Raw genomic sequence first — 23,119 nt, forward strand, 5'->3', positions numbered from 1 at the left:
AACCTAGATGCCAATTAACTCAAGAATTTGAAATTTATAAACCTAGGATTTCAAAAGAAATTTTTTTGACTTTTATTCAAAATAGGTGTTTTAGATAAGAAAATTTTTGTTTTGATTTATGAAAACATGTTAGAAACACTTTAATCAATGCCAAATTATAAAAAAAATGAAAAGAAATGAAAAGAGTTGAGAGGATTTGAAGTTTTGGTTCTTAAGTAACTACAATATTTTACGCATTAAAATATAACAAAATTTTATTAAACATTGGCATGTAACAATAGACTTTGGCAAACCCATATGGATCTCACGTAAAGATATTAAGCCTTAAACTGATGGTTTGGCTCTAATACCACTTGTTGGTCCCATTGGTGTGTTAAAAGGGTTAAATAGCATTAAAAATTTTAAAGTTAGCCCTTTTCAGCTAATAGAGCTCTTAATTAATTAAAGGAAGGAAAATTTAAACTTGTTATAGTTAAAAGACACTAAGTAAGGAAAGGTAGAGAGTAGTGGATAGTGTACAAGTATTCATAGTGATTCGATCTCTTTAACTTACATCCATTATCTTGATTTCCCGATCAAGGATTTTCACCCCAACTTCATTATATCAATAGAATTAACAACTTCTACCAAGCTTTTACAAGGTTAACTTCTAACCCAAGCTCTAATCCCTTACAATAGTCTTTAGAATGCTTCTCACACTCTAATTTCTCAAGAAAAAAAAGAAAAAGAAGTACAACTGATTACTTTAATAGATCTAAAAAGATTACAATCAAGCTTAAACACTTTTTCAAGGATAGGAATGAAGAACAAGTGTTTTTGGTGAAGGTACTTAGTTTTTTTGCTCAAAATGGCTCTTTGGTGCTTCAATCTACCATTCTTTGACAATTAGAGCTTCAATTTATACTTGGGGAGACAAATTTTATTGTTCAAGACATATTCTAGCCGTTACGAACAACTTGAATGTCATTCTAGCAATTATTTTGTCCTCTAGTGTTTAAATTCAAAAAGGCAAACAGAGTTTGGCTAACTGGTTATAGGCAACTCTAAGTGATTACAGCTTCTCTACCTTGCACTGTCTTACTATTGTGTGTTCTGCGTTAACGATTATAGGAGGCTCTAACCGATTAAGAGATGTTTGTCTTCAAGCTTCTCTTGTTCAGCAGACTTCCTCTAATTCGTTACGATGGGCTCTAATCGGTTACACACTTTCTGTTTTCATTTTCTCTACACAGCAGTGTTCCTTTAATTGGTTAACCCTTCCTTTAACTAATTGAAGCTTTACTTCTTTCAACCATAATTGATTAAAATCAGTTTTAATCAACTAGAAAATCTTCAAATTTTAAACTTTTCCATTTTAGCTCTTTTCAATTGTCAACTATCTTTTTAAACTTAATTTTGGTGTTTGAAAGTAATGGGTCTATGTGCTGTAACTGACTAACCAAACTTCTTAACCGAATAGTATGTCTTTGAATTCAACTTCTAACACCTCCATAATCAGTTAAGCTTGGTGCTAATTGATTAAAAGTCCTCTATCTTTCTATAAGTCAGCGTCTAGTTATCCTTAACTGGTTAAGGCTCCTTGTTAATTAGTTAACAATGTTCTATCTTTACTAATCACTTTATCCCTTCTTTCTTTAAGTGATTAACTCATAGTCAAATTTTGCAAGCATCTTGACTTGCCCTTAATTGACAAATTTGTTAGGGTAAATAAATTATATCTTGCACACTTAAATAATGAAGTTAAACATTAGTAAATAAGGAGTGTTTTGTTATCATCAAAAATATATGAGTCAACAACGAGTGTTTTTTCTGTTTTTTTCTTTTGTATTCGACCAAGGTCCTGATAGTTTTTAGAATGAGTTCCTTAATAAGTGGATTTGGCATTTTGGGAATGAATCCGAAAGTGTATGGAGGAAAATAATTATTGAAAAAATAAGAGGTATTGGCAAAAGCTTGTTGCCTATTGGAGGAAATATGAGGATGATTTCGAGAGTTTAGAAGAATATTATGAAGCCACTTTTTTCAATAAATGGTAGGCCACAAGTGGTAAAAAAGGGTGTGGGGTTTGTGGTTGGTAATGGCAAAAAAGTTTATTTTCGGAATGAACAGTGGATTGAGGGGTTGTTTTGAAAGAAAGCTTACCGAGAGTTTTTACTTTGGCAACCACTAAAAATGGAACTATTGAACAATTTGGAGAGTGGCTGGATGAAAAGTGGTAATGGCAAATTGAACTTGAAAGGAATGTTTTTGGTTGGGAGGAAAACCAACAGGCTGATTTTAGTGTGTTACTGGATGAGCAATTTCTGAAGAAAAACTTTGATCACAGATTAATTTGAAAAGGCACCACCAGTGGCTTATATAAAGCTAAATCGTTTTGTAGACATGTGCTGAAATTGAACCACGAAAGTGAATGCTTCTAGAGTAATTTATGGAAGAGACTAGATCCACTTAAAATATAGGTTTTTGGATGGCAATTAATTGAAGGAAAAATTGCAGTTAGGGAGGTATTGATGAGGAAATGGTTGCTTAGACATAATGTTACCTGCTGTTTATTGTGTTAAAAGAGAATTGGAATCTGTGGGGCGCCTATTCTTCACTTGTGATGAGACATGAAAAATTTGGCACCAGTGGGCAAACAATTAGGGGCAGATGTGGGTTAATCACAGAGACCCACTTGGCTATTTTCTTAATTGGAATGTGGCTGGTAAGACAAAAATAATGGGAATATGGAGAATGGCATTTTTGGCGATAATATGTTCAATTTGGCTTGCTAGAAATGACGTTCTTTTTAAAGGCAGAATATGGGATTGTTTAGAAGTTTATGATATAATGAAGTTACGTGTTACTCAGTGGCAAATGCCAAATGGCAAAATTTAAATATATCAGTGTCGAATTTGGAACAAATGCCAAATATGAGAGCTGCCCCCTAAAAATTCCAAACCTGGAAAACCTATTGAGGCATGACAGCCACCATTTAACGGGAGCATTAAGTTTAAAGTGGATTAGAATTAGGGTGGTGTTTAGAAACGAGGGTAGAATTTTGATACAAGTTTCTATTCCTGTTGGTGTGATGAATGCTAATACAGTTGAAACCATGGCTGTCAAAAAGGCTCTTCAAATAGTTACAACTTCATGATGGGCTACCACCTTTAACGTTATAATGGAAAGTGATTCAAAAAAAGGTCGTGAAGTGGGCAAAGGATCCATCAGTGGCCTCTTGGAGATCAAGATCACAATGATGCAAATGGAGTCCTTTAAATCTCAACTGAGGGGATGGAGTTTCAGGAAAATACCAAGATCTACAAACAAAGTTGCAGATTACTTAGCTAAAATCGAGGTGCAAAGATCGAAAGAATTTATATGGGTAACTAATGAGTTGGATGAAGGGGTTGAAGGCACATCAGGATTACAATGAATGCTGGTTTTTCCTGGTCATGGCGACTTATTGCTGTCTATTTTGGCCTTTTTTTTTTTTTTTTTTTTTTTTTTTTTTTGTCTATACAAGATCATTGGAGGTGCTTTGGACAAGTGGTTTTCATGAGCCTGAAAAGGAAGCGGTTTGTGTTGACAACCAATGAACAAAAAAGATTTTTGAAGTGTACGAGCGAGCTTCTATACTTTTGCTATTACTTTTGTAGAGTGTGTATGAACAGCTTAGTTGTATAGGTGCTTTAGTTGGATCACCTCTATCTATTTGTTTTGAGGTTTGGCTAACTTCTTTTTGTTTGATGGGGGATGTATATGTTGCTTTCTAAGGAAGGCAAGGCTGGTTATGATGATGCAGATAAGTTTTGTGTTTTCTTTGCAATTTTATCTGGTAGCTTGGAGGTTGATTTTCCTCTTTGTTGGCTGTAGCACTGATCTTTATGATGAATGAATTATCAGCTTTTCAAAGCAAAAAAAGGTCTCATTAATTTTTTGAACTTGAGTGGGATAACAATCAATTGCCATTAGCTTATTTTAATAGGCAAAAGGACAAATAGGGTGAATATATGAGTGTGGGTCATGGGAGGGGACAGGGGATTTATACTCGCAAATCCCACCGTACTGGGTTTGCAAGAAACCCTTAATTTTGTTAGAATTAAGTATAAATGGTTGCATTTCAACTAATAATAGAGGATTTTTCATGTTACATGTCAAATATAGGGTAAGTAGAATGAACTTGCTCAAAAAAAAAAAATCTAAATTTAACAAAGTTTGAATTAATTAAAAATTTAAATTTCAAAGTGACCCTAATATAAAATGATTTAAATTCGAAATTGGTCAGACTTAAGCCTGTAATAAGAACCAAAATTAATCAAACTTGTAATTAAATAATTTTTCACAAAATATAAAATTTAATTACATACAAAAGCTCATTTAAAAAAAAATTGAACATTTAATCCATGTTAAAGCAATAAAATTTTAAGTAAGATTTATAATACAAAATCAATTTAAATATGAGCGAAATTCGAGATAATTGAAACAAATGAATAAATACTGAAATGACTTGAACAACTCGATCCAAACCCTCCCTTGATCAAATCTGATAGAAATCCAATGCCAATTGTTATGCAGTAGGATGAGTGAACTCCTCTACAATGGCATTTCCGATAATTGGTTATAAACTGGTGGGGGATTTCGGTGAATGCCATTACCGAGGCATCCCGAGTCTTCCTCTGGGACCGATGGTGTCTCTTTTTCTTTAGAGCCGACTTTCCTTTTTTGCTTTTCAAAATTCTCTCCAGTAATTATTTTGGGCCAAATTTATCCTTGAAATGAGATTAAATTAACCAAAAAACATCCACCATCTTTATTTGGTAGTATTATTTTTATCATGCAATGATTAGCCATTGACAAGAAGACATGTGTCCAAAATACTAATGGGTCCACCCATCTAGTGGACATAATCAGACGGCTCTAAAACATTTGATTTTTGGAAGTGATGTTTAAAAGGAAAATCCGGTCCAGAACAGTCCTCATCTCTTCTACCTTTCGGCACTTGGCAGTGCATGGAAGGTTCTTTGTGTACATGGAAAAAAAAAAAAAAGATAAAAGAAAAAGTTAACTTTAGTGAGAAAATAAAGAATATGTAAATTGTTTTAGATTTTTATCAGGCTTGTGAATTAAGTAGCCAATCGTAATCACATTGATCCTAGTGTTAACCCTAAATTAGTAAAATAATGAAAAAGGTTAAAAATAAGTCAAAAGCCAAAGACAAAGATCCGTAATTATTGACACCTAAGTATTAAGTGGTTCACCAAACATATTATGCTGCATTTTACAGCTTTGGCCAAAAGGAATGGAGAGATAAATTTGCTAAATCTCATTCTTAGTCATCAAATCTCAACCATTTAAGTGTTATGAGCATGGGTTAAATCAAAGTTTGGTCACATAACAACTGTGGGTTTGCCTCAATAGTACTAACTAAGGGCAATCCTTACTTATAAATTCCAAATCATTTCATCTCTTACTAATATACATTAATTAACAAATACTACCATTAATGTAATGATTTTTTATGTATAAGGTGTAAATTTCACTTAATATAAAAATGTATATGCCACAGGTTCATGTTTCCAATTTAAAGTAAAGAAATCTTTATTTATAAATTCAAGATCTTTATTTATTTATTTATTAATTTTAAAAAATTTTTTAAATACTTCAAAATTTATTTCAAATGTTATGTCTATATGATGTTACTGTTGTAAACAAATAGAAACAGTATTTTGGACTATTTAGCTTGTGTTTTTTCATTGATATTAAAAGCACAATCACCGCCAATCATGCATTGTAAGCCCAAACATTCCAACCGTTTAAAACGCAGGTGGCATGATTTTATTCAAAACAATAATAAAAAGCAAACAAATAGCAGCAATAATCCAAGGCAATTCCAGCATGAAGGAGATGGGTACAATTGTCATTTGACGGAACTCACGAAATACGACTCGGTGGCATTATTGAAATAAAGTCAAGCATGAAGGGCAAGCTTTCTGACAAGTTCATATTCCTTGTCCCCCCACCTCTTACTTTAGTTAGTTCTCCAACCTGAAACTTTATTTTTGTTTGTTTTTTAATATATTTTTAATTTTTTTGGTATTTCCTCACTTTCTCTTTCACTTGGCTTTTGACCGTTGCTTTTCTCAACGTCTCTCTTTCTCTCTCTCTCTCATCAAAGCCCAAGCAACTCCATCTTATTCCCGCCTACATTTCTTCCCTGGTATGAATTTTTTTTTTCTTTTTTTTTTGTGTAATGAAAGTCTATTATAACAATGGAATGTTAAATCTTTCTTTCTTTTTTTTTTGTTATGGGTTTAAATTTTCATGCTTTGTTTAGCTTGTTTTGCTTCACTTTGAGGCAATTTTTTTGTTTCTCTGTCCTAAATGACTCTTTCTTTGTCTTTTTTTTCAAAAGACTTTAAATTTTCTTTTGTTATCTGGGTTTCTTTCATGATGTTTTTGTATGATTACTATCTTGAATTCTTGTGGTTATTGGCTTTATTTTTGTAACTGAAAAGGTTATTTTAATGTTTCATTTATGTACAAAAGTGGGTTGTTTTCATTAACTTTGGAATGCTTTTCTATTATTATTTTTTTCCAACACATTCTGCATAGTTCTAAAGTGGCTACTGTTTATTCTTCATTCTTTCCTTCTTCAAGAAAAAGATCAGATGTTTGTGGTGATATTTCTTCTAATGAACAGTTCATTTGAATTTTCAATAACAACAAGTGATTGGAATTTTCATCAATGTTTTTGTTCTCATCAAATGAAACCATTGAGAATTTCAACATTTGATTAAGTCTAAATTAATGTTTTTCTTTTCTTTCCATTGAGAATTTTCATCTAATTTTGTTGTGTCCTTTTTCTGGCTGCCTTGTAACTGAACATTGTGATTCTGCAGTCTCTCTCTCTCTGTCTCTCCCTTTTGGATTATATTTCTGTATCTTTCATCTTCATTCAGGTTCCTATGCATTTTTCTTCTTATGCTATTACCATTTTCTTGTCAGTCAGCTTATGTTATCACTGTTAAAAGGCTGGCAAAAATTTCATGCTTTGATCATTTGTGTTAAACAGTAAATTCTTTATTCTAAATTTTAACATTGCAATCTCAAAACATTTATAACAAATTTATTCATCTTTGTCTTAGGCTTGGTAGCTTGTGTTCTGTAAATAATCTCTTACTCGGAAGGTACACCAAATTTTCTGACCATTTTCTTTGGTTTTTGGGAGAATTTATGGAGAAATCTTAAATGAATGTCCATTTCTTTGTTCTGGTGTTCAGGTTTGAAATGTTCTGAGACTTGAAATTTAAGTACCATAACTTTTCAAAATTGTTTCCTTGCATATCAGCTAAAAAATCTGTTTATATGTTAATTTACCTGTCCTTTAACTTCATTTCTCAGGAAATCTTTTCCTGCTTGATAATGTTTCATCAAGATGGTTTAAGTTCTTGAACTCATTTGTTTTTGCTGAGCAGCCTGGGAAAATCCATATGAATCTGGTGAGAAATACTGAGGAGCACCCTTGGGAATTCTGCTTTGGTTCAAGTCTGAAAAATTCACATTCTACTATTATAAGGGAGTAAAGAAGGAAGTAAATCATGGGATGTTCTACGTCAAAACTGGATGATGAAGAAGCGGTTCAGCTTTGTAAAGATCGAAAGAATTTCATTAAACAGGCAGTAGAGCAAAGAACCCGATTTGCCTCGGGGCATGTAGCCTACATCCAATCCTTAAAAAGAGTTTCTGCAGCTCTTCGAGATTATATTGAAGGAGATGAGCCCCGTGAATTCTTATTAGATTCATTTATAACCCCACCTTTCACACCCCTAAAGAAAGCAAGTCATGGTTTCATATCGATTTCTCCCTCATCCTTCTCACCTGCAGCCATTCAATCTAATCCCAAGTCCACTTTGAAACTAAATTACCTGAGATCAGGTGGTAACCCTGCAGTTTCAGTTGAGGAGAGACCTCAATCACCTGAAACTGTCCGAATTGAAACTTACTCCCCAGTACACCATTATGGCATTGATGGTATTTTTGCAATGCAATCCTCACCAATGAATTCTTCATTCTTCTCTTATTCTCCCAACAATAGACCCAACATACCTCCTCCTTCACCTCAAACATCACAGTGGGACTTTTTCTGGAACCCATTTTCATCATTAGACTACTATGGCTATCCCAACAGAAGCAGTCTTGATCAGGCTGTCATGGAGGATGATATCAGAGGACTAAGGCAGGTCAGGGAGGAAGAAGGAATTCCTGATTTAGAAGAAGATGAAACTGAACAAGAAGAACCTGAGAGTATGGCGAATTTGACAGAAGAAAAAGCTAAAGTGAATACAAATTATACTAGAGAAGAAGTTACTGTTGAAGATGTTAATGAGGATGAGGAGGAAATAGATAGTGGAAATGAGACTGAGCATGAAGTACAAGATTTGGAATCACAAGGGAAAGTGAGCAAAGAAGTAGTACGAGCACAAACTGCAGGGCAAGTTGAAGTCAGTAACAAAGAAATGGCACTTGGTGGAAATGAAGCTAAAGAAGAAACACCAGGTTTTACTGTTTATGTAAACCGAAGGCCAACAAGCATGGCAGAAGTTATCAAGGATCTGGAAGCTCAATTCATGGTAGCTTGTGATGCGGCGAACGAAGTCTCAGCATTGTTAGAGGCTAGCAGAGCTTTGTGCTCATCAACCTCAAATGAGCTTACAGGTTGAAAGTAACACCACAGCATTCTTTTTTCTTTTTTGGCTCACTATGTGCATTGATTCAATTCCTTAGCCACTTTGTTTTTTCATAGTTGGTTCTTTGCAATCCCATCCCATGAGCAAGATCTAGTTAAATGTGGTAAGGCTCTTTATGATCTGAATAAGAATCTGCTTTGATGCAATTAAAATAGGGGATGCCCCTAAATTTGGATTCCAATAAGAAAATATGAAGTTCAAAATTTGTTAGATGTCCAAATACAGAATGCTCTGTCTTTGCTACTGTGAACAACTTGGCTTCATAGGCTGGTAGTAACTTTACTTAGAAATGCTAAATTCAAATCTTAACATTCTACTTTGAGTTTTTAAATATCTGAACATTGTGCAAAGGATTTAGCCATAGAATGATGAGAGGGTTTTCTTCCCTGAACGTGCTTCTGTACACCTAATGCCACAGAGACTTTCAAGCAGCTAACATATATTTGAGATATCACCAGCTCATAAATGTTTGTGGTGCATTCTGAATATAAAACAAATGTTTCATGACAGGATTGTGTGGTATCACATTACTTTTGTTGATACTAATTATTTCTGGTGAATTTGATGCTTTGTTGAAAAACTGCAAATTGATTTTATCACAACTTTTAGTTGTGCTGTTGATATACTCTTCATGAAGTTATGAGTTGAACACGGCATAGAAGCAATGAATCATTCATCATGTCAGAGGACATTGCTGGTATTGTAAACAAAAAATGCTGGGATGTTCAACCGTTATCCCTACTCAATTAACCTAATGTTTTGTTTGCAATTAGTTGAAATTCGAAGCAACTCAGAATAAATGAATATATGGAAGCTGCTTTGAATCAAAATGACTAGCTAGTGTTGTAAGAAGATTCTGATATAAAATTTTATCAATGTCTTCATATCTTGCATTGACATCGGCTGAAGTTAGACATAAAAGCATGCAGAGCAATGATGCCATTATCAATTTACTCTAATTGTTATGCAACATGCCAGGCTTTGGCAGTGATAGTGTTACATCATGAAAGACTGTCTGTTGTTTTGGTACTTATTTCCGATCATTTAAGTTGCAGCATATTGATTTGAAATATTTATTCTTACAGCCATGAAAATGTTGAACCCGGTTGCTTTATTACGCTCAGCTTCATCACGCTCATCCTCATCAAGATTCTTAATCAATTCTTCAAGTTCCAAAGAGGCAGGTTATGAAAGCAGCAGTGACTTATCAGAAGAATCCTGCATGTTTCATGGTAGCCACCAATCAACATTGGATAGATTGTGGGCGTGGGAGAAGAAACTTTATGAGGAAGTCAAGGTAAGCTTCCTGTACTTAAACTTACACAGTGTAGTTATTGCTTCGGTTGATTTTGGTAACCACTGTTCCAATAGTTTTTTATTACTGAAAAGTAATGATGACTAAAGGAAAAGGTTGAAGAAAAAATGAAATACAACTTCATCTTCTACATTTAAATCAATCTTGGCAACTTCTCAGGGGAAATTTTTTTTTAAAAGAAAAAAGGAAAACAGAATTTTAAGATAACCAGTATTGTTGCTTCCTTGAGGTCAAATGGTGAATATGGCTGTATTCAAAAATTTAACTCACGCATTGGGGTTGCTTGCTAGTTGTGGGTGATTTATTTCTTTCCTTCTATTTGTTTCTGACAAGAGATTGATGCTTTCTGTTCAACCTCAGAGATCTAAAGAATAGATTATGCTGCAAAGCAAGCTCTAGGAAGAATCAGTCCAGCAGGAACCTTTTGTTCAAATACATTAACGAAATGCCTTTAGGGACTTTGCTTTTATATACAAACTTGGCTTTAATCTTATCTTCCCATTGGAAATAGCTGCTCCTTGTTTATAAAATTTGCAGCGATTGATTCTTAATATTCATAATCATGAGAAATACTACTACTATTTTTTTTTTTCTGAAAGGAAGTTTTTACTCCTTGAATTTTCAAGTGAGGTGCCTATTAGATTCCATTAGAATAATAACCATGTTTTCCAGTTAATAGAGGAAACTGAATGTATACCTTTCTGAATAGTCTGGAGAAAAGGTTCGAATTGCTTATGAGAAGAAAAGCAGGCAGCTCAGAAACCAAGATGTGAAGGGAGAGGACCCACACGCAGTTGATAAAACGAGGGCAGCAATTAGAGATCTGCACACCCAGATAAAGGTGTCAATACATTCAGTTGAAGCTATTTCAAAGAGAATCGAAACCCTGAGGGATGAGGAGTTGCAGCCTCAACTTCTGGAATTGGTACAAGGGTATGTCAGTTTCGCAATGTTGTATTTGCTTACTTTTATGTTTGCCCACACAGACAACCATAGTCTACGTACTGGAGCCATCAAAGAAAATGCTAGCTTTTACCACAGAAAGTGATAAAAAGTTTGAAGTACGAATATGTTATCATCTATAATGATGGTTTCCTCTTCTTTAATGGCAACTTTATTGTCATTGATGAATCCCTTAAAATGCCGAGAAAAAATAGGGAGGCTCTCATTGTGTAATGGCATCAAGATTTGGTCTTTGCCATTCCCCAAACATCATTAAGCTGGATCCATGCAGTAATCAAAAGATCACTTCTAGCGCACATTATGGTCCTATGACATCCTGCTTGACTAGATATCTTTGTGAACCAATATATACTTATATGTAGTCTTAGAAACACGCATGATTAACAACATGGTGATCTTATTATCATGCATGCTCGATGTTTAATATTTGCTCGTTATCTTTATTGTTAAAGAAGTTTGACATGTTCTCATTCTCTGGTATATTCCACCCTTTTAGTATGCCACTCTTATTGACCATACCATTATTTAATTATGATTTCTAAAGCCAAATAGTTCAGAATTCAGGATGCTATCATTGTACAAATATTATTGTCCACAGTGTGTCCTCTTTCTCCTGCTAGGAACCCCTGACATGAGAAAAATGCGGTCTGGCTACAAGTCAACATCCCAAAATTATGTTGCATAGTTGAAAACTCTTTGCCAGAACCATGCCACCGTCAACAGCAAAATATGTTACTTTGTTTATCCATCAATGTAGGCATGGTCCAGTCCAGTTAATAAATGTATCCATATCATTTCAAACTAATTCTTAAGTTCATAAACTACAGGTTAGGCAGGATGTGGAAAGTGATGGCAGAGTGTCACAAGTCACAGAAGCGGACCCTAGACGAAGCTAAGCTTTTACTAGCAGGTGCACCTTCAAAGCTAGAAGCAAAAAGGCAGTCTTCCATCTCAGCTGCTGAACCTCACCGGTTAGCCCAATCAGCTGCAAACCTTGAAGCTGAGCTCAGGAACTGGAGAGCTTGTTTTGAGTTGTGGATCACTTCTCAGCGATCCTATTTGCATGCTCTAAGCGGTTGGCTCCTCCGCTGCTTGAGGTCAGACCCTGATACATCAAAGCTGTCGTTTTCGCCTCGTCGGTCCAGTGGGACACTTGGAATATTTGGACTTTGCATCCAATGGTCAAGGTTTCTTGATGCTATTCGTGAGACACCAGTGCTGGATGGCCTAGATTTTTTTGCAGCTGGAATGGGGTCACTCTATACACAGCAGCTGAAAGAGGATTCTCGCTTTGTCCCAGTTGGGTCGAAGAGGTATGGAGGTGGGGAAAATATGGAGTTGGTAAGAGTTGATGAGGTGGAAGAGGTTATGACAGCAGAGAAACTGGCTGATGTTGCCATAAGGGTATTATGTGCTGGAATGTCTGTTGCGATGAGCTCGTTGAGTGAGTTTGCTGTTGGTTCTGCAGATGGCTATGCAGAACTTGTTAACAAATGGGGAAGTGTCACGTTGCCACAAAATTGAAGTGGTACTGGGATGTAATCTATGATTTTGAGCTAGTTAGTCTGGATGAGTCTGTAATTACAAATGTTATTTAACCAGCACAAGGTAGCTAGGTTAGAGTTAGTCTTCCACATATTTGGTTGCCAACATGACCAAGCCTTACACATACAGTACAAGAGATAGGCAAGGTGCTACTGCCAAGGATTTTAACTTATTTCAATGGGAGCAACTAAACACAAACGCAAGCAGAGTTCCTGTGAATCAATCAAGACATGACCTAATACTTTCTTAAAGCAATTGAAGTTGTAAATATTTTCAAGTGGATTGTGCCTGCTAGGGAAAACCAGAAAAGAAGAATGCAAATGCACTGAATGCCTTGCCATATTTTCCGCTAGGTAGGCCCAAATTGGTTAAAGGCAAACTCATGCTAACTCCATTCTTTTGCATGTTTAGCACGCTCACAATTTATCTGAAATAAATCAAATCCCTTGAAACCAAACAAAAGAAGTACATACCACAGCTAACTGTGACCAACGTCCAGTAAATCATAACTTTTAACACCCTATTGCTTCCCAATGTATGAGCCAAATTTGGTTAATATAATCTAATCAGTGCCTCTTCTGATCTTCTGACGCCTTTCAGAAACGAAAATGAATTTCCACTTCATATCACAGCTGCTGTCACATATGATGCAACAATAATCGTATGCATTATTACAACAATGATGGTTTCAAGGCCATTAACAGGTTTATTCCTGAACCCTCTAATCTAATACATTGTATTGCTCGTTATTCCCTTCACTCATTTATGTCAGAGAAAAAATAATATAGTAACACATTAAAGTATAGAGATACCAACCAAAACATGCCACCTATAGAACAAATCATATCTTCAAATTAATGCTCTTATTCTCCACAATTTTAATGCAATATTACAAATTCAACCTCAATAGATTACTAGCCTTGTCAGTAATCATTGGAAACGGTTACAAAAGAGGACTCAAGTTTGTACATAAATGAGAGATTGTCTCAATCATAAGTGAAGCCTTCATCATCATCGTCAAACTCCATGTCACCGGAATCATATCCACCCATCACAGAGAGAAAAAGTAGAACTGCAAGTAGCTGGGCTCCTAAAAAATATTTTGCCCTCCTCTTGAAAGTTTTCTCCTCGTCTGTTTTCTCCCTCTTGGGTTTGCTCTTGGGCTTTGATCCTGGCGTGGGAAATAAGGAAGAAACCCATGTTTACTTGATCTCAAAATTGTCTGACGAAATGAGTTAGTGGACACCAGAATTCAGCATATAGGAATGAATTCAAATTACAAAGATGCATCAGTTGTTGCATATGCAGAACTTAGCAACCTCAATGCCAACAGCATTAAAACAACATAACCATATCAATATTTAAATTCATTGCTCAAACAAATTCAACATATCAAAACAAATTATGTTTCCCCAAAAATAATATAGTCTGAATCATTCCGGACATCACCACCACACCAGCCAAAACACCAATTGCAGTTAATTCATCACAATTCTTTTGAAAAAAATGGCAATTAGAAGGATAATTCTTTTAACTGTACATTTAGGACACAAAAAAACTTAGCCATAAGAAAGCAAAGTATAGGTATAATAAAAAAGATTCAAGCAAAGATGATTAAGGCCAAGACCAGACAGCCACAAACAAAAGTAAAATTAAACTATTAAGGAAAGGAAAATGCTAACTTACTCCAATTTGAGGAATCTTTTCTTGGAGCTGATGATGAAGGGACTGAGTGAAATTGTGCGCCAGAAGATGATGAACCAGACTCAATAAACTCCATTTTAAGTTTTTCTGCATATCTGACAATGTTATCATGCTCCAAGAGTTTGCTCCGTAGCACTGAAGTTTCCTAGTATCGCAGAATTACAAGGAACACGCTTCAAATAAGTCCAGGAGATACAAGGAGAAATGCATTTAGGCTTTGCTTGATAGGAAAGATGGAAATGGAGAAAGAATATCTTTTAATCTAATAACCCAGTTACATCACTACCTTTCTTCTGTACCAAGCAAAGCCCGGTGTATGGTCTAAGGTTGAGCATCTAGTTTTGCACATTCTGTAACCGTATAATGAGCAGCTCAAATTGCAAACAAATAGATAACTTCTGTATAAAGTATTTTTGATGAACAGAATCAACAAATCCCCTAACACTTCAAAGAGGGAAACTTCTATATCGTAGAAGCTGTGATGCTGGAATCTTCAATTCATTCATACATAGAAATCATCTGTATTCTTAATCAAAATCTTGCTTAATTATTGCTTATATTTCTTTTGGATATATATCCACCAGAAAGTAATTTGAAATCAAGATTATAATCATTAAAGCGCAAAGTCAATCATCAGTCGTCCCATAGGAGTAAAGGTCCTAAGGGGTGATCTAATTTAATATACCCTCCGAACCTTTTGCTTTAATTGGCCAAGGACACTCAGAGTCATCCACTTTGCATTTGGCTATAATGGCATTTTACCAATGCACCAAAAGCAGTCAGATAGACACCATCAGGTACCATGTACCTCTTCTTATAAAAACCTATCTAGTTATTCATAATAACCATGAAAGAGATAAAATGATGCTGATATTTGACATAAATGGTGACTTTGTCAAGCAAGTGAAGGAATTCGTAATTCAAACACACCACTTATCAGCCAAAGCCATAAAAATTATTGCAGAAAAATAATTGGCATGAATGTTTCTTTTAAGTAACTATAGCTATGTAAATTTGCATAATGTTGCTCCCATCAACAGCGCAATTTTAGCAGCTTATTCATCTAGCCAGCAAGCTCAAAATTTTCAGTTTATTCAAGGTTTAACAGAACTAGATAGTCCTCCTCAGCATAATTCACATAAGATGTTTGAATCCAAGTTCAAATTATAATGATTTAAACCAACCATATAATTAACCAAGCCATCTTCCAGAGATAACAGCTAGAATACAAAAGTATAGCTTCTGAGGTTACTTACAGGTAGAACATGAAGGGTGACAAGAGCATGTCCAAGAAAAGTTGCATCCAAACTTGATGGCCTGCAAACATGTAATAATGCAGCTGTGTACATCACCTTCAGGTTTAACTAAAATACTACACCATTTGGGAAACTATTCAAAAGTTCTATAGCAAACAGATTTTAATATCTACACCAGGACATCAATACGAATTACCTATCATCAAAGAGGAAGTTCTGTTCTCCTAACCTAGTGGACAGAGCTCCATAAGCAATTTTTGCTCTCTTGTAAATCTGCCCACACAGATTATATAAATAAGTACAATTTTTTAAATTTAGTACTGAACCCCAGCTACACACACACATCAGTATATGAAATTACCCTGTACAGATTTTTCATAGTAGCACAAGCCTAAGCATTTGCATGAATGCATGTGTACATGCATGAACACCCATGCACAAGACAGAGAGAGAGAGAGAGAGAGAGTAAAAGCATATGACAGAGAAAATCAAAGGTTAAAGTAAAACCTCATCTTCCCTCTGTTCAGCATTGTCTTTTGTTATTCCAAGACGCTGCTTTACAATATATACTTGCTTTAGGAATAGAACTTTTCCTATTGGCCATGAGAGATCAGAATAATAAATTTTGTAGGCCGATCTTCCATCAGACCCAACCCATAGTTCGTACATGATTGCATCAGCTAGCCAAGAGCTAATCATTGCTTTCATTGATATCCAGTCAGGGACTGATTGGAATGCAGAATCCAGATCAACAACGCCATCTTGCTTTAAACGCTCAATAACCCCACCATTCTCATTATTGTAGGCCACATAAGTACCAGATTCAACATAAGGAATTTGGTCTGTCACATAAATAAAAACGCATTATCATGAGTATGTTTATTTCCTTAAATACAAGTTTGCATGTGATAAACACAATTGACATGCAGATGTTTATGCTACAGCACTAGGTCAGTAAAACACAATAGTTATAAGCAAGCCATTAGACAGTGACCACCAGTGAAATCTCAAAATAAGGGACTTCAACCAATTATTTCAACAGTTAAAACAATAACAACTAAACCTATTCGTACTGCGTGACGTTGACCGTATGGATCATATTTCACCACTGCAACTTGTATCAACAGTTAAGTAAATGCAGGATCATTGTTTGGCTCATAGAAAACTCAAAATGGTGGCAAACATCAAGTTCAAGCGTTTTGATGTCTAAAATAAGCATGGTTCTAGACATATTTTAAAAAATTGTTTAACAGAAAATCATCACCGGATCATGCTGCTTCCAATTGAAAATTTACAGCAATAACCCCTAAAAAAGAAGCATCCAGCAACCAATTGAAACAAAATTTTCTTACAAAGAGGATAGATCAATTAAAAAAAAAAAAAGAGAAAAGAAAGAAAGAAAATAAAAACTCTAAAAGTTTACAACAGCAAAGCATTCAAGGAGGACACACAACCTCCTAAACAGATGGCATATATAAAAACAGAAGAAACCACACAAGCTTAACATGAACAAGCTGAGAAAATTTGCTATGTAAAAATGTTCTCAAAGAAACCAAGTCTAGATACGTTTTGATAATAGGCAGAATTTATGCTCCTACAGGCAAGCAAATTACCCATATTAATCATAATGTGTAATCTTACTTTGTATCCTACCCAAACCCCCGATCCAGATTACAAGAGAATACTCCAAGCAACACCCTTCAGCATTAAACGTTTTAAGTAAAGTTAAAAACCCCCCTTTTCGTAACACTAAATAGTGGTCAAGTTATCACTTCAATCTCAAACTTACTTTAAGAAATAAACTTATAGATAAATGTTCTCATGTCAACATTGTACAACCAGGAAGAAGATAACAGAGAGAATCAAACTACCCAAATTTTAAAAAATAAAAATAAAAGTCTTAAAAAGCATGTTGTACACTCCAGCATTTAGCTCAATTGTATGTGAATATACCCTTCCCAAGAGAGTTGGATTCTAGTTTCCCTTCCCCAAATAAAACCAAAAACAAAAAAAGCATCCCTCCGGTACTAAGTAGCTAGATTAAAAATTTGGACAAGGGATTTATTCATTTTAATTCTGCATCCAATCTTAATCCAATTGCTAACAGAAGAAAGACACGGCAATAGGGTCATTTAAAGAAAGAAGAAAAAACCATATGCCCACCAAAGAATTTAAGTACGACATAAATTTTTAACAAAAGAAACCCAACTGAAGCAAATCAGAAAGGAATAACCAAAAAGGGAGAGAGATAAAGAAAGAAAACCTGAATCAGGGTAGACAGAATTGAATTCTAAATGAAAGGGAAGGTGGGCAAGCTTGAGATAGATGTAAACAGGTAAGCAAAGAGGGCAAGCCGTCGGAAGATCAAAGTAGGGCTTTCTGGTGACCAGAGTGAACTCCTCTGCTTCCCTCGCTTGCATTTGCTCCATTCTCTTTCTTTCTTGTCTTTCCTCTTTAACTCCAACTATCTCTGTCTGTAATCTACTCTAACGACTCTGAATAACAGCAATCAAAGCCTTCTTTGATTTTATGAAGGAGTTTGGGGTTTACCAAAGAGTTTCGGAAGAAGGCAGGGGCCAAGGCTTTTGATGGGGTTTTACTCGGTAGGGTTTTATCCCTTCTCATTATTATTATTATTATTAACTTTCAGTTTATACAGTGGATCATATGTATTCTTTTTATATAATAAAATGAAAATTTTATTACATTATTAATTTTAATAATTGTTTTTCAAATTGAGATTAGTTTATTTATATATGTATAGGAATAAAAAAATAAAATATAAAAGAATATCTTATTTGACTAAAAATAAAAACATATAAATTTAATTAAAAGAAATAAAAGAATAAAATCTTATTTAAATATTTTTGAATAATTTAAAATTTTTTTATTATTATGCTTTGAAAAAAAAGAGAGAACTTATGCAAACCAAAATTCTCAAAAGTTGTTGTGGTCTTCTTCAAACAAAATTTACTAACAATAACATATTATAAATGAAATTTAATTTAATCAAAATTATAAAGGTCGGTATATTCTGAAATAAGCTTTATACCACTAAAGTCACTTGTACTATGATCTGTTTTTGGGTAGGGCTTGAATAGAATTTTCAGACTCCGCACTAACCTGGTGATTTTTTTTTTTTATTTTAATTTTACATTATATTAAAAATATTATATATTTTTTAATAATAAATATAATTTAAATGGGACAAGCCTAAGTTTTTCAGATGCCAACGGAGCCTAGCGTGGGAGTGAACAAATTTATTCTACATATAATATAAAAATAAATAAATAGTTAAAACAAGAATCGGAGCCTTTTATAGATACGTCTTATTTTTGTCAACAATTATTGTTTTGAAAATTTTATAAGAATTTATTGAAATGTTGAAAATTTCTTTTTCTTTTGCTAAATATGCCCTGCAAGTCCCAAAGATGCTTTTATATTTTTTTGTTTTTCAAAGATATTTTTATTTTGTGCATATGCTTTGTAAATCTTCGAGGATGTTTTTGCTTTGCAAAAATGTTTTGAAAAATACTTTTGTTTTCTTTACTTTTTCAAAGATGTTTTTTTTTGTTTTACTTCTTACTCCTTTTTGATGGTATGTAGTTTTCATCTTGGTTTAAGTCAACAATTTTGTTGAATGACTCAAAAGTCTCATGCTTTTATTCATCTTCGTCGTCAGAGTTGATGGACAAAAGTATTTCTATAATGATATTTTTATATTCTTGTTTATTCTTTGCTTGGACAAGTAGTACACTTGCATTTGATTTTACTTGTAAAAATCTTACAACTTCTTGATATGAGATAGTTATTTTGCATGATGCTAGGTTCTTGAACCAATTATCAAGATATTATATATTATATTTTTTATCATCAAACTTGTCCTATCACTTGATCTTAAACATTCTGATTACTATAGGGTATCATTTTGGGGATTAATATCATATGTATGGTTTCATGAAGTTATCCAAAAAATGATTAATTTTGAAAAAAAGTGAATAGAGATATGTAATTTGTCCTGATTTGGGTCAATGTAAAATTTTTGATAAAACTTTTAATACAATTTATCATTTTTGGAGAGAAGAATCTCTCTCAATGGCTCTAAATTAATTCCACTAGTGAGTAAACCATAGTGAGAATTTATATTGGTTTTCTTATTTGAAAAATATTAGCAAAAAATGTCTAGTATGTTTATTATTGAAAAAGAAAGTATTGAATCAAGCTTGCTGGTAGTCCTAATATTGAAAAACATATAGTAATTTGTTCCCATTGTAAATTTGATAGGAAATTTTTAGAGTGAGTTTGGGTTTCCTCCCCAGTCTATGGATCTTAATACTTTCAAAATTTGGGTTGTTGAGTGATTAATGAATTTGGGGTCATCTTTTTCTATATAGTGTTTAAACAATACATATCCTGTTCGAATCAAAAGCTTTTCGAATTGCAAGATTATGAGATTTTTATAAAATTCTTCCTCAATTAATAAAACTTTTTGGAACGACTAAATGTGAAAATGTTAAGCAGAACTTTTATGAGAAAAGAATATTGTTTGTGACATTGGAAAAATAGTTTGGAGAGGTTTGAGTTTGTACAAAATAACCTCTTTGCCTTTGAGCATTCTATTGCAGTAATAGCAATTGGTTTAAGAGGAGTATCTTCTTTGATTTGAGAGGCAAGTGCCAAAGTTACTTTTGAGGATTGAGAAAGAGGTTCAATCCAATTTTTGATTTGTGAGTTAACTCATTTGAATATTGAGCATTTTGGTAAATTTAGGGTATTTTTAAGCAACTTTTTCCCTTTTGTTCATTTTCTTGAATACAAATTTTGTACCATGATTTGGTTAGTCTTTTGGGAAAGATTTTGGGAAGAGAATTCTCATTTTTTTTTCTCATTTTTCTTCTTATATCTCAATTTTGGTGACATAGTTTTCCTTTTAAAAATTCTCAAGTAAGAAAACCAAGCAAGGAATTTGATTATCCTTTAATATATTCAATGTCAAAGTCAAATATACTTAAAATTACCTACCATCAAGTAAAAAATTATTTTAAAGCAATATTTTAGACGTCTTTTTAAAAAACTTTTTTTACAAATTTACAATCGATTCATAGAAGAAATTTTTTATTGATTAAATTACTGTGAAATTTTGAAAAACATAAAACAATTGATAAAACTGTTTTTGATAATATTGTAATTTTGTTGAGTAGGCATCCAATGTTTCGAAGTGAATTGGACTACTTGTTTCTTCTAATTTTTTACTTGTTTAAGAATACCTCCATATCCTTGAGGCATTTGTTTTTATTATTTTTGAGGTACATGGGTTTGCTAGATGTAAACAAGGGAGTTCTTTAATATGCAATTTAATTTGTTTGACAAGTATGTGTAGGAGTCCAAGGAGTAGGATTTTTTTTTGAACTTATCGTGCAAGGGTTTACAGATTTTGCTCAAGTCAAGATAAAAATCAATGACACAATTGAGACTTTTTAAAAATTTTTGGAGTTGAGTTTTATCTAAACTTTTATCAGGAAATTTTTTTGCAAAGTTTATGGATTTTTCTATCGATGTAATAGTTCCTTAGGTTACATAATGACTTAATAATCTTACTTTGGTTTGGAATAGACTAATTTTGGATCTAAAACTACTAATCCATTTTTCTTAATTATGTTAATAAAAGTTTTGAGATGTTTAAGTTCTTTTTTTTAAATTTTTAGAAAATACTATAACATCATCTATGTAAACAATGGTAAATTGAAAGTACGGACTAAATATTTTATTCATTATTCTTTAAATTTTTTATGGTGCATTTTTAACACCAAATGGCATGACCTTCCATTCATATTGATCGAAGGAAACAGTAAATGCCATTTTACAGCTCTCATTTTCCTTAATTTAGATTTACCAAAACCCTGATTTCATGTCAAACTTTGAAAAAATATTTGCATTATATAATTTTTGTAACAAGTCTTTTTTGTTTGGAATTGGATATTTAATCCAATTTAATGCTTTATTCAATGGTTTGTAATTTATTATTAATCTTGGTGTTCTTCTTTCTAGGTTTCATTTTTTGTAATATAGAAAGCAAATCAGCTCTAGGTAAATTATGTTTCTTTATGAGTTTTTTCTCTAAAAGATCCTGTATTTCTTTTTTACAAAATTTTTTCATTTCTTTGTTCATTTAGATTGATCTTGCTTTAGTAGGAATTTGTTTTTCTTCAAAATCCTTTTCACAAGGCAAGTATATTTCATGTTTTTTTCTATCCCAAAAGGCATTGGGAATATTAGAACAAATTATTTTTTCAATTTTTTTTGATTTATTTAATTTTTTGTTGAACAAATTTATCACCTAATTGTTCATTTATCCTTTTAAGAGAGATTTATTCTTTTAAGTAAGTAATTTGTTTTTGTTTGTGATTTATGAGAAAATTGAGTTAACATGTATGAACTGATAAAGATATTAGTAAATTGAGATTTCTTATTTTTGGTTTTTCCATGAAGGAGAAAATTAATTTAATTTTTAATATTTTAGTAGTAATTGCTTGATTTGTAACCTTATATGGTTTAAGTGAGGATATGAATGGTGTACCTAGTATGACATCTTGAGTTATATTTTTTACCTTTAGAAAATGAGTTTTAAATTTGATTCCATTGTTGCCAATTTTTTCATTAGGAATTTTATACATAATTTTAAGTTTACCACCATTAGCAATTTTAATGCCTTTTGATATTTTGTCATAATATTTTGTTAGAGTCATTCCTTTTCTGATGCAATTTTGACTTGCACCAATATCAAAAAGTGTTAGTGTTTTTAGTTGAAATTCTTTGTTGATTAAAAGATATACTTAATTAAGTATCTTTGTATTGATACTTCTATAAGAACCATAATTTATTTTTGTGATTTTTCTAATTCTACTTCTATATCCAAGGAAGAATTTTTTATTGGAATTATTTAATTTTGTAAGAATTTTATTTGGTTTTTAATTTCTCTTTTTTCGTTTTCGAATTTGAAATTTCCACTTTTATTTCCTTAATTTCTTATTGTAATTCTACATTTGTTACCTGTCTAGGTTTAAAGTATTCATATCTGTCAAATGTAATATCTTTTATATTATACGTATGTTTTTTATTTGTAATTGTAGGTTTTTCTATTTTTTCTTTCATTGAAGTTTTTAATTTCTCAAGATATTTTCTTTTCACTATCGAGTCTTGAATTTTATCAATGATTACAATAATGAGTTCTTGGTCTTTGGCTAGGACATTAATTTGTTTTTCATTATCTATTAAAGATTAAGATGTAATTTGTATTTCATCTATTTGGAACTCACTTGAAGATTCTGTGTTTCCAAACGTCTCATAATCTGATATTGTTGATTATAATAAAATTTCATTAATTTTTTGTTCAATTTCATCATCTAGGTGAAGTTTGTTAATTTTTTTTTCTAATTTTATAAAATTTTGAAATGTGACTTACTTTTCCGCATTTAATATATTTTATAGTTTTTTCTATTTTACTTTCTTCTTTTGGCTTTTGTTTCTCTTTTCTAAATCTCCTCTATTAGTAATCCAAGGTAATTTTTTTATGTTTCTTTTGTTTTGGTTTTGCCCAACTCCAACAG

General features: G+C 32.9%; 2 protein-coding genes across 2 annotated transcripts; one reads left to right on the forward strand and one right to left on the reverse strand.

The window, feature by feature from the left end:
• Positions 1–6,250: 6,250 nt before the first annotated feature.
• LOC110410629 (uncharacterized) lies at positions 6,251–12,643 on the forward strand. The gene is made up of 4 exons (XM_089782792.1): positions 6,251–8,697; positions 9,815–10,026; positions 10,754–10,977; positions 11,835–12,643. Exons 1-4 carry the CDS (start codon positions 7,581–7,583, stop codon positions 12,529–12,531), a joined length of 2,250 nt encoding a protein of 749 aa, XP_089638918.1. The 5' UTR covers positions 6,251–7,580; the 3' UTR covers positions 12,532–12,643.
• Positions 12,644–13,382: 739 nt separating this feature from the next.
• On the reverse strand, positions 13,383–18,128 carry LOC110410630 (metaxin-like protein). Its single transcript, XM_021420427.2, has 6 exons — positions 17,776–18,128; positions 16,020–16,354; positions 15,709–15,785; positions 15,513–15,573; positions 14,239–14,401; positions 13,383–13,723 (listed from the first exon to the last, which is right to left on the reverse strand). Exons 1-6 carry the CDS (start codon positions 17,939–17,941, stop codon positions 13,539–13,541), a joined length of 987 nt encoding a protein of 328 aa, XP_021276102.1. The 5' UTR covers positions 17,942–18,128; the 3' UTR covers positions 13,383–13,538.
• Positions 18,129–23,119: the final 4,991 nt, after the last annotated feature.

Source organism: Theobroma umbraticum, unplaced genomic scaffold (genome assembly GCF_002168275.2).
Source record: "Theobroma umbraticum cultivar Fairchild unplaced genomic scaffold, ASM216827v3 scaffold_56.0, whole genome shotgun sequence".
NCBI lineage: Eukaryota > Viridiplantae > Streptophyta > Magnoliopsida > Malvales > Malvaceae > Theobroma > Theobroma umbraticum.